This window comes from Episyrphus balteatus, chromosome 1 (genome assembly GCF_945859705.1).
Source record: "Episyrphus balteatus chromosome 1, idEpiBalt1.1, whole genome shotgun sequence".
NCBI lineage: Eukaryota > Metazoa > Arthropoda > Insecta > Diptera > Syrphidae > Episyrphus > Episyrphus balteatus.
Genome location: NC_079134.1, coordinates 44,349,712 through 44,362,592, shown reverse-complemented (window position 1 = coordinate 44,362,592; position 12,881 = coordinate 44,349,712). Strand labels below are relative to the sequence as shown.

Here is a 12,881-nt window from a genome sequence, read left to right as displayed (position 1 = left end):
AATAGTGTGAGAAGATAAAAATACGTGTTTTTTCGCTTTTTTTGATGGAAATTGATCGAGTTCAAAAAATTTGAGCTCTTTTTGTAGATGTCTCATAGACTTGATTGATATATATATTTTGAGCTAAGACAATAAGCTTTCAGATGATATAAAATTTATCATGGATAACATGGATTTGAAGGTGATAGAATAAAAATAGGTAGATTTTTTTTATATTTTTTTTTCCAAGAAAAATTATTTTTTAAGGTTTCACTTCTACCACGTGTGAATTGCACACATGATTTTTTTTTTTCTTTAAAAAAATATAATTCACATTCAATTTGAAGCAGAAGTGGAAATCATTAAAAAAAACTTAATATTGAAGGGCCAATACTCTAACGGCCAATTTCTTCACATTAGTCCTAAGCCAGCCTAGTACCCGGTCTAGCTAGACCAGGTCCTAGCTCTGATACTCGGTCCTAACAAAAAGTTGGTACCTGAGCATTTCTTCACATTTATAGGACCTGATCTAAGTTCACAACGCGGTCCTAAGAAATAATTCGTATAAAACTGGTATAACTGTCATTTTGACAACATTTTGATGCTTGAAATATTTTATTTTGATATTTCAGCAAATTTTACAAAATATTAACAGACAAAAAACAGTCCATTTTTAATGAAATGACCATTAAAATTATTTAAACAATATTGTGATGATTGGAAGAACAACAAGAAAAGAAGATAAATCCTATCTAGAACCTTCACAATCAAGAACGAAGAGAATGTCAAGATTTTGTTCACAAGTGCCGGCAAGCCTGATAGCTAGTTCACCAACGAATCGTAGCTAATTCAATAACCTGGGAAAGCCACAGATAAAGCAGTCACCGACCGAAAGAAAAACCATGTTAAAATAAGTAATTATTTAAAAGACAGTTTGCGTTGAGGATGTTCATAACTCAATAAAAATAAATTTTTTGAAAACTGAATATTTATTGTTTTGGTGCAGTTTTGTTTTATACCAGTCATTGGGCAAATCTAATGAAGACAATTTTGATCATAGTCTGCAATACTAGCTGTGTTTTTTTTTTTTGGCATTACTATCCTATCCTTAACAACATGCAGCTGCCGATATGAATAGAAGCTAAACCAAGCTGCGGATAGCTATGCCAAAAAAACGCCTACTATTTGTAAATAGAAGACATTTTGTGTTGGAATTTGGAAGACAGATGTCGGACGGCCATCACTGATACCACTGCCCGTAAAATAGTGCCGAAAGATGATATTTTGAGTTAAAATTGTATGCAGGTGACTTCATTTATACTTTCATAAACTGTGGTTTTCCTATTAGAAATGGATAATTTTCTGCAAAGCGAACGTTTTTATTTCATAATAATTTATTCAAAAACTGCATTGCTATTGCGATATATCTTTAAAAAAAAAATTACAAAATGCCAAAATTAGAATAAAAATCAATAAATTCGAAAATTACACATTTCAAAACACACCAAAGTTCAAAAATGCTCATACAATTTTAAAATAAATGCAAAAACTCAATAAGATTTGAGTATTATCGTCGCTAGACTGTCAATTTTTAGGTTCTAACTTTTACGAAGTCCTAAGTAAAACTCGGTACCAATTTGACAGTACTAGGGCTTAGTACTTGTGTGAAGAAATCACTTGGTACCGATTTGAGTACTAACGATTGGTATAATAACCAGGTCCTAGCTAATTTTGAGGAGCTAGCTAATACCGAGTCCTAAGTAGTACTCGGTCCTAAATTGATAGTTCTAGGGCTTAGTACTTGGGTGAAGAAATGAGTTGATACCGATTTGAGTACTAACTTTTGGACTAGGACCGGTACTAGCGCTAGGACTCTGTGAAGAAATCGGCGGTAAGTCCCACTTTTCAGGCCAGAAAGGGATGATAGTAGCACCCCGCAGTCCGCAGCAAAATCATAAGAGGTTCTGGGCTAAAATCCAGCCTTCACCACGTAGACATTTGTGTTCTGTTTTTTTACAAGAATTTGGCAAATCGTCTAAGTATGAGTATCATTGTCATAAATAAATCATCCCGCTTTAGCCATTTGGACAATTGTAGGTCCAGTCCTTTCTTATTAGCTCTTAGAGCTTGTTGGAAGTAATACACTCTCAAGTAGCACACTGGTGTATAAATTGGTGTAAATTCATTAATTTTGGTGTAAAATTGAGAAAATTGAAAAATATGGTGTATTTCTCAAAATTAGTGGTATAAAAATTATACCACTGTCTTTTCTGTACAAAATTTCAACATTTTTTTAAGATTCCGTGCAAAAAATACACCGATATTCAGTTGTTTTTATAATAGGTATACCATTAATGGTGCATAAAATTATTTGATTCTGAAATCAACCAAAACGGTACATTTTGTACACTCTCTTTGGTGTAGGAAGTACACCCTGTGGACATAAAATTCACCAGAATGCAAAAGTGGGAGACGACATATTTTTCAATGGCCGCCATTTAAAAAAAGAAGACAGCGATTAATTATTTTACTATAATAGTATATTTATCGACCTAATTATCCCGCATTCTTGGTTTTTTCGATTCGGTATATTATATTATAAAAGAACTCTTCTAAAAAAATGTAAAAACAACAAAAAAATTATAATTTTTGAAAAACTGATTTTTAAAATCGAAACAAAAAAATCATTAATTCTCTGAAATTTTTGAGGCGCTCGATTTTTAGAGGGGGTAGTATCTAAAATTAGTAGACATAATGTGTTTCGTTTTTAAATTTGGCTAACAAATTCATATTTAACCATTAGTTTCTTATGGCAATATTATGAAAGTGAATAAAAATTTATTTTCATTTATTTCATAAGAAATTGTGTGAATTAGAATTCATCAAACTGTTTGAGGTAAAAAATAAACTTTGGCTTAAATTTTAAACCAGAATAATTTAAATGGTGTATTTTATCCATAGATTTTTTGTGTATTTTTCAATTTCAAAGGGATAATTTTCACCAAAAACCAGATCATTTAATATACCACTAGCGCCATTTATACACCAAAAATCGGTATATTTTATTTACCACCGGAGTTTTTTATATACGAGAAAATGGTGTATTTTTTATATTAAAAATGTATATCACGAAAGTGCAAAAAATAGGTACACCAAATATTTTGGTGTATTTAAGACTTTTGTGCTACTTGAGCTGCGTAATAAGATATTCTGATATAACTGTTTAAAACTAAGGGTTCTTAACGAATTTTGAGCCCAAATTACTAATACCTAATCATTTTTGTCAAAAAAACATAACCGACTTCAATGGATCAAACTGGGTTTTATGGTATTTCTCATAGTTTCTATGGCCAAAACTGAATGAAATCAAAATGGCACTGCAGGCACCAGCTTTCCAATACAAAAAGAATAATCAAAATTGGTTCACATAGTCCAAAGTTATGAGGTTACAAACATAAAAAAAAAAATAAATAAAAATACAGTCGAATTGAATACCTTCTCCTTTTTGGCAGTCAGTACTAAATGGAGAAAAAGGTGATGGAAAAAGCTGTTTAGTAAACAAAATTGAACAGCTTTTACATTGCTTAGACCAAGGCATCAGCTTTTAAATCATACAAATGAACAACAACAATTTAGAAGGAGCTATCATTTGTATATCAAGCAGATCCTAAGACCCTAAATTAACGGACCTGATTTCAATTTGTTGGGTAAAAAGTTTAACGCTGAAAATATTTTCTCGCATAAGTTTGTGGCTTATATTGGTCCTAATTGATAAGAACTAGAATGAGTACCAAAAGCGATTTGATGAACAAGCTTCCCTTTGTGTTATGTTCTCAACATCAGATCTTCTACACAACAAAAGAGCTGCTATTTTTCAGTAGCTTCATATTAAATTGTGTCTAGAATCTAGACTCAAAGCTCTAGAGCAATATGGACTTTTTGTGTTATGATCAGAAGAACTGGAACTGTTGACGGAATCAACGTTAAAAAAGCTTACTGCTAACAGGTTTTCTTGACCGGAATCAGCTCATAGTGACATCAGGTTTAAGAGCTTCGGATAGCTTAATAATGAAATTTAATTGTGGCAGTATTTCTAATGAATAAAGACAGAACCTGACACTTTTACGATGGTCAAACTTGTCGTCCGTCGTCACTTAGAAGATTTTTGAAACTGATGTGCTGAAACTCCTACTGCTGAGACTAGTGAAGAAAGTGCTAGGAAGTTTCTCAACTACCTCCAGCAGCTCTCACGAAAAACATATTCCAATTTCCTTAGGGCGTTTACCATTCCATATTGAGTGCAAATTCAACTATGAGAAGTTGGAACATATCATAAACAATTTCTGTCACTTTTCGGAAGAAATATTACAGTTTAGAAAAATCATCTAAAGAATCTATCTATGTCGTTCAAAATTTGTCAGCAAATGATAATTCTTTCGGCAAATTGTCTTAACAGCTTATTTAAGTCTTAATAATTCCTCAGAATAGTAAAATTGGAAAAAATTTGATTTCAAACTGCTGAATAAGAGCAAAATACGGAATGAGATTATGATCAATCAGGAACGGTCAAGAGAAATTTGGTAGGCGCTATTTCTTAGAGTAATATAATTAGTTGATAATAAAGAATTTCCATTTAACATTATAGTCTAAGAGCCGGCAGCATATTTTTGAAGTTTAAGTATAACCGTTCTAAAGAAATTACCACCTTTACCTGATTAACTGGTATCCATTCGAGTAAAACAGACCTTTGAGGACAGTTTTGGGGAACATTTCGAGATCTACGAGACATTAACGAATATCCACATCATAAGCATATTCTTGTATGTCCATACTTACGATTTGGATTAAGGCCCAACTATAATAGGCATATGCGCGCATGGGCTTATGTCAATTCGGATGCTTTGAAGATTTGTGTTTAAAAAATCCAATTTTTCTGATTTTTTCGTCCTCAACTTCAGACTCAAATATCTGAAATTTGTTGATTTTAACAGGTAAACGATTAATCAATTTGATAAGAAAAAGTATCAAATGACACAAAAATAAAAAAAAAAAACTTGCCAGACAACATAATAAATTGCAACTTCTTGAAAGTGTTGAAAAGTTTTCCAATCTTTCACCTCCGAGATACTACATATACAAAAGTCAAATCAACCCAACAGAAACATCATGAACAAAAACTTTAACTTTTCCTGTCTCAGTTATCAATTATTACAAATTCCATATCTCAAGTCCTATATTTCAATGTGTCCCTTCTATAAAATTGATGACTTTGTATCACCAACTAACCTGGTAACCTATTTATAATATAACAACAACGTGTGTGTGATTTGTCATTAGGGTAAAAAAAACCTACAAACAAGTTTCCCCTTTTCAAAGTTTTAAATATTCTATAAAAAAACAAATGAGAAAAAAAAAAAACAAAAATACTGGTGAAATTCATCAAGAATGCGAATACCCGTTATACGATGCTTCACTATCTCCACATATATGATCTAGCTTGTCACGCAAAAGTTGGGTCTTCTCTATATGTTATCACTCGGCAGCTTCTCCCTGATGCACACAACATCGTTTATCCTAGCCATCCAGCCTGCCAAGCCATCAGCTAGCTATATGTGTATGGTTTTTTTTTTTTTTTTTAAAGGATTGCATTTGTCTTGTGGATTGCTATGTGGTGCAAGTGGCGAGCCTTCCAGTTACACCAATTCATATCTAAAATAAAAAAAAAAAAAAAATGGACAAAAAAGGAAAAAAAAAACAATATAATCCAGGACCGGGAAATCGAGAATGGAATACGAAAGAAGATGGAGCTTTGTTATATAGTCTATATATGCCTTGGCTAGGGTTCCTTCCTACTATAGGACTTCGTTCTCTCTGCTCTGCCATTCAAAATGAATAGCAATTTGTTTTGTTTCCCGACATCGCCAAGGATAATCCTCCCACTTCGTATATTCAGAGCTTTCCACATGTGCATCAAACGCGAGTGCAGAACAGACACTTTAAGTGGTCCTTGTGCCTGTCGTTTGGATGGACGAAACGGGACAGGATATGGTCGGTCGTTGTCCTGTTCGATGTGGTTTTCACTTCAGCAGTGTGGACTGTGGAGGGAGGAGGTTTGACACATGAAGAGGTACCATGTAGCGTCTCATTCGGCCGTCATCGTGTCGTAGTCGTCGTGTTGTACCCGAGCTACCGCACAATTCGGTCGGTGGTTCTGACAAAGTGTCGCTAGTAGTCGTAGTAGGTATAGTTGGATTGTAGAAAAAAGGGGGGGGCGACAAATGCAATTCGCTTGGCGACAGGTTTATGGCCGAATAGATTTTGGAGACTCTTCGTGGTGGTCTTCAGATCGGAACATGCATATCTACGATGACGACATGTGTTGTATAATAGGAAGATACTTATATGCTTGCTGCATGCGGAAAACACGTACGAGCACTTTGCATGTAAACAAGCTTTTTTAAATTGAAAGTTTCAGATACAATTTCATAGAATAAGTGATGCTATGCTAGCACCTACAGTCCTATTGCATATCATTGTACTTTAACTATAGACAAAAAACCAGAGTGTAAGGTACTATTTTCTCTCGCTCACATACATTTTAGATTTGGATACAATGTTAGAAGTTTGTATATAATCCTTAAGTGTGCTACTTGTATATGAGAAAAGGGAAATAAATTAGAGTTGATGTGTGTGCAGAAAATGCCTCTGACGACAACGAACAATCATTGATGCTGAATTTACAAGTTTCTTCTATATATTCGTATATGGATGTGATATAGGGTGTATATGGAGAAAAAGGATAGAGACTACACATTGATTGATTTTATTCAAGGAGTTGCGATGTGAAACAAAATGTTATTCAAGTCCGAGAATCTAGATTAAGGATGCATCTAATGAATTGGGATGTGCGTAAGAGTGATGATTGTTTAAGGGAATTTTTTATTTTCAATTGGATGAAGTTTGTGGAGAGTTTTATAGGAGAACCAGGATGGTAAATTGATCTTTTGTTATCATGCGATTTTCATATGTTATAGGAAAGTCAAAATAGACATTACACTCGATTTATAGAAATTAGTATTTTCGTTAGAGATGTACAAATTTTAACTATCGATACTTTAGTGTAAGATAAATAGTAATCTAGAATCTAGAGCATTCCCAATTCAAGGTAAGTGCGGGTAATAAGGCCTACCGGAAAATAATGCTTATGTTTTAGAAATTCAGGTGAATCTTTATACTATGTATCATTTCATAGTCACAATAAAAAATTTATTTAGTTTTTCTTGACGGAGTATGACTTCGTCGGTTAATAAGGCCTACAATATTTGAAGTGGATTAAGGAACCAGAGTACGTAACGTCACGAAAGTTAGTTAGTTTTAGACTTGATAAACTGATTTTTGATTTCATAGCGGTTTAATAAATTTAATTTAAAAAAAAAAATATTAAACTTACATAAAAGTCATCTTTAAAAAATTTCATCAAATTTCTTACCTGAAAGTAAAAAAAGAAAAAAAACATTGTTAAAAAATGCAAAAATAAATTTTTTGTGATATTTTTATTTGACTTTTTTTTCAAATACTTAAACATGCTTTCGGCAGACAAGCTTTAAAAAAAAATTGATAGAAAGAAGAATCAGGGGCTTGTTAAACAGTAAACCACTTTTTTTTTAACTTCTTAGGAGCATTTTAATGGTTTTTTTACATGGTTCATAGTTTTTATTCTTTTAATTTTTGGTGTCTTAAAAAGTTCAGATATCGTTGTTGCAGAATTAATTATCTATGAGTAGGTCGAGCACTTACTCGTAAAACTTGCCCTAAGCGAAACGAAAATTTCTTTTACATCAAATTGGTGGACATTCTTCATAGTGAAAAATCTAAAATTTTTAATGTTTGCCATTGTAGGAACTTTTAACTCTATTATTTTTTTTTCATTTTTGACGTGAGGGAAATTTTTTTTGACAATTCTAAAGGTGCCAGGTGAAAGATGAGAGAAAAAAAACAGTAGGCGTCTGATACGGATTTTTTTCCAACACTCTGCGTTTCGAAATATGAATTTTTGAAAAACACCTTATTTTTTAGGTGTATTTTTGGGTAGTTTTTGATTTTTAGCTTTTTTTTTTGAGTGTTCAAAAAATCTCAAACTTTTAGGACATGTAGATATTGGCCTTATGCATACATGTGCAAAATTGGAATAGTTTAGTGAGTTTTGACTGAATAACGGAAGAAACAAGTTTAAAAAAAAACACGTTTTTTGACCGTTTTAACCGATTTTCATCGTTTTTTATTTTTATCTTTTTTTCTTTAATAGATACATTAATAAAGTATATGGAGTAATGATAGATCATGACCACGACTAAATGTGTGCTAATCATCAATCATTTTCGTAAACACAATGGTAAAATAAAATTTTAGAATTCAACAGGTTATAACTTTTGACCAAGAGCAGATAGAAATTTTATTAAACTTTAATGAGCATCCTGATACAATTACCTTTCATTTGGTATGTAACACATAACGGTAGACTAACTACAAGCTACACAATGTTAAATCAAGCAACTTGCGAAAAACCTCAAAACATTAGTGGAGATCTGTTGACTGTTGATCATGAACAGCCACCAGTGTGGGAAGTACCGTAGTCTCAGTCTGGAAATTCGACATGGTTGACTTTAAAAAATTCTAACTTCTCTTGTAGGCATCTTTGAAATGAGATGGATACGTCATATGAAAGGTGAGATAATAAGCTTTCACATCGTATACAATTTTTTATAGGTTGTCAAACAAAAAAATTGATTCCATAGCGTGAGAACATAAAAATAAATCTTTTTTTTTGCTTTTTTTAATGAAATTTGATCGAGTTCAAAAAATTCTAGATCTTTTTGTAGATGTCTCATAGACCTGATCGATATATATACATTGAGCTTTCAGATGGTATAAAATTTTTTATAGGTTGTTAGGGAAAAAAATGGAATGAATGACGTGAGAAGATTAAATTCATTAGTCATTTAAATCAGCTTTAATGCATATAGTTTATCATGTTCCTTGAAGCAGTTTATTGATAAAGAGGCCAACAATATTGTCTTTGTGAGTTTTGAGGAGCGGAAACATAATGAGATCATGTTAAATTCTCTCCAAGGAGGAATTTTGTACAGTCTTCATCTTCTAATAATGCTTCTATGATCTAATTCCAATAGTAGTTACTAGTTACCAACAAAAATAAGTACCAAGGACATTTTATTACTATTTTTCTACCTTTCTTCACACTCTGTTTTTGTTCCCTAAAAATACTTAACAGAGGTGAACTTTTCTGTTAATATTTCAGCGTAGAGGAGAAGAAGGAAAAGCTTGTTTATTCACAAGTTCGACAAGGCATTGTATCAATATTTTTATATTAATTTCTTCCAAATCTTTTATTCTTCTTCAAAAGTCTGAAGGAATTTTTTTCCCTATTTTTAATGAGATTTAAGACTATGTGTATGATTCAAAAATGGGTAATGGAACAGAATAAAAAATACTCTCATTTAATTCAAAAAAGTGTACTTTTTGAAGAAATCCGTCAAATCTGGCCATAAATCATTTTTCATTGTCAACAAAAAAATAAGAAAAACCTACATAACTTTTAAATATTTATTATTCAACCAATGGTTATAAGTGGAACATAAAGTCAAAGTTAACCAAAAAGTTGATTTCTGTCATTTATCACTGATGGTTAAACTCATAAATCGTTAAATCATAAATAAATAAAAAAAAAAAAAATCTACCCAGACCGAAGGATATATTCATTTTCCGGTTCATCAATTCGCTGATTTCATGTATCATTATTTTTTGTTTTCTTTTTGTTTGACATAAAAAATCATAAAAAAAAAAGAAAAAGCATATAAATCAAATTTTAGTGCAGTCGTATTGTTTTTATATCTTTTCCGCGCTTGCTTATTCCAAAATTATTATTCAACTAAAGACATTTTGACAAAACAATACAAAAAGATTTTTAGTTTTTTTTTTTCTTGTGTCCATTTTTACTGTCCATTTGTTTGTTCTTTTTTATTTTTCGTCCTTTCGACAACCAGACCCTTTTTAATACACATTTTCTGTTAGAAGCGAAATAATAAAAGAACTCATTTTCATAATTGAAAAAGGCAATTAAATGTTTGTTTGTGTGTGTGTTGATATTCCACGGCAGATCTTAAGCAAAAAATAAACATAAAAATAACAAGTTAAGAATCATAAAATCCAGAATTCAGCCAAGCGGCAAAATGGGCAGAAGTGTGGGTGGCTTTTGTATCCTTATATACATAGTTTGTTTTATCATCACACACACAGAGTATTTAAGGAGATATTTATATCTAAGATGACAAATAAAAACACCAAACTTTAGTAATTTTTTTTTTTTTCTTTTTGTCTTGTGTTTGAATATCCAGACATTTTATTACAAAAACATTTACTTTTTCGTTCGTCCTGAGGTTCTGTTTTCTTTTCCTGAAATTTTGACATTTTTTTTCAATTTTTCTCTTTAAAATTCCCTTTTGTTAAAATTCCAAGAAGCAACCTTACTGCAGAAGCTTTATGCCTTGGGTCACACAATTTTATTTGTCGTCCGAATGAAGCTGGTATAATCTGGCACATCTTTTTCGCCCTTTCCCCAAAAATTGCTAGAAGGGTGAATAGCTATTAAAAAAAAATAAACGAAGATATCCAACGAATCAAAGGACAAGTAGATATATGAACAACTGTGGGGTATTTGGATTTTTTTCTAATTGCCTTAAAAGAATTTTTAAAATTCCAATGAAAAAACAACAATGTACACTTGGATTGCAAATATTTTTCTTCCAATTCTTCAGGCAGAAATAAAATGTGTTCAAAGAAATTACTTAGAAATTTCTCAGAACTTTAATCCTTTAAGAAATATTAAAATTTCGTCATTAATTTTGTCAAAATGACCCACTGTGCAACAAACGAAGAAAGAATAAGAGAAAAAAAAATCAAAAGAATACAAAAAAGGCAACAGAGTGCAATTAATGCGATCTAAAGTGGGAATTAGAGCATCTGCATTACACTGTGTGCCATTCATTACAGACCTTTTCTTCTTTTTTTTTTGTCCCGACTTGGTCCTTTGTTATTATCCTTTGCGTCGTATCCTTTTTTTTTTTATTATTTCTTCTTTTTTTTGGTGTTGCTGAATATTTTTTTTTTTTTTTTTTACTTTTACTCACTTCACTTGTGTGTAATCCCTTCTGTAGTAGGTGTCAAATGTGAATATGTTGTATCCTTATATGCGAGAGGAGTAGGTACATTTTCCTGGTAAAATTTTAGTATTGCATTAAGCAACAAGGATAAAGCTTTTGCAAGGATTTCACATTTATACATTTTTTGAATGGGAAATATAGCTGGTTGGTAGGTACACCGTGTCGTATACGTACTCTCATGTTCGTATTAAATAAAAAAAAAATGGAGCATAAAATGGCCATATGTTTCTAGTGCCTATTTTGTGTCCTTTTGATGTCATGAAGGTGAACAGAAAACACACACAGGACTTGGTTTTTTTTTTTCTTCATTTTTTTTTTTTTTTTGTTAAATCTGAATGGAATTAACTCATTGTTGGTATATCTACTGTATATCTCGTTTGTATACTTACCAAAACCCATTACGAAACACTCTGGGGGCACTCTGTTTTTTTTTTTTTTTTTTTCTAGTGTGCACAGGGCCATCTCCGGCTGTCAAATGAACAGACTACTGAGCTGTCAAGGGGTTCCGCCAAAGCACAGTACAGCCCAGTATAATAGTGGTCGTATTCGTGTGTGGTACATATTTTTGGCCTGGTGGATGTGTAGAATGTAGATAGATAAACTTTTTGCCGAACAGCGAGAATTAAAACGAGGAAAAAAAAAAGGATATTAAAATCCACGTATAACCACACACAGTGATCGTTTTGAATTCATATAAGCTTATACTTTCAAAGGCAAAGCATCAGCGCGATGCGATGGTGGCGTGCTCTGTATTCCCAAATGTATTTTCCAATGAAATGGCTCTTTCTCGCCAGCGCATACGTTAGATACGAAGCGCGTATACATATGAGGAGGAAATGCCATTAGCCCTGCAGGATGGTTTAGCTGCACCAATGAATGACTATAGGTACCCAGTGCAAATACTGCATTCATAAAAGTTGGCATAAAGGGAGTTTGTCATTTTGATTTTTTTTTTTTTTTTTTTAAGACCTTGCTTGAATATGTGAGGAGTTAAGTTTAACGAACAAATATCAAAGCTTTAGGGAGAAAAATTAAAATTGGACTTTTAAGAGCTGATTTGAAAGATACTAACTCTAGGTATAGTAATATAGTTTTGTTGATGGTATTGTTAGCAATGGAGATGTTTTTGCTGAGTGACATTCCAGGAAATAGTAAGCTGAAAAATTTTCTAAGAAAAGGAAAAAAAACTACAGTACAGCGTTTGGTATCATTCATAAGATTGCACTTTAGGTCCGTAAAAGCTATAATAACCGAACATTGTTTAATAGTAAGCCACGTTTCATTTAACTATTTCTGCTGGAGATTTATGAACAAAGAAGAGGAGGAAACAATAATCTTCACTTTCTGTAAATAAACTCCTGCTCAAAATTAACGCACACTTTTTTCTTCTTTAGCTATACCCCTGCATCTTATTTAAAATGGCTTTAAAATTATTTGTTGTATTTTTTTGTGTTTGCTTATTGTTTAGCAAGTCAGAAAAATGCTAAACTGAAACAGTATTATCAACCAAAAAAAAGATGAACCAAATTTAGCAATTCAAGGTCTGAAAACTGATATTAAAATAATTTTTGTTTTTTAAGAAAAAAAATGTTAAAAAATGGAAGCGCGTGACAGTTCTTTCCAATAATTTTATTCAATACTTGGCATTGTCTCCTCTAGCGTATA

The 12,881-nt window shown here is 32.0% G+C and overlaps 1 protein-coding gene across 5 annotated transcripts in view; it reads right to left on the bottom strand.

The window, feature by feature from the left end:
* The window catches only part of LOC129905842 (neural-cadherin-like), a 658,269-nt gene that overhangs the window by 287,095 nt on the left and 358,293 nt on the right, over positions 1 to 12,881 (bottom strand). The window contains exon 12 of one of the 5 annotated variants that reach the window (XM_055981448.1): positions 7,428 to 7,468. The exons of the other annotated variants lie outside the window; for them this stretch is intronic. Within the exon in view, the coding sequence (XP_055837423.1) occupies positions 7,443 to 7,468 (26 nt within the window). The 3' untranslated portion in view covers positions 7,428 to 7,442. Of the gene's footprint in view, positions 1 to 7,427; positions 7,469 to 12,881 lie in introns of those variants that run through there. 5 annotated transcript variants of the gene reach the window in all.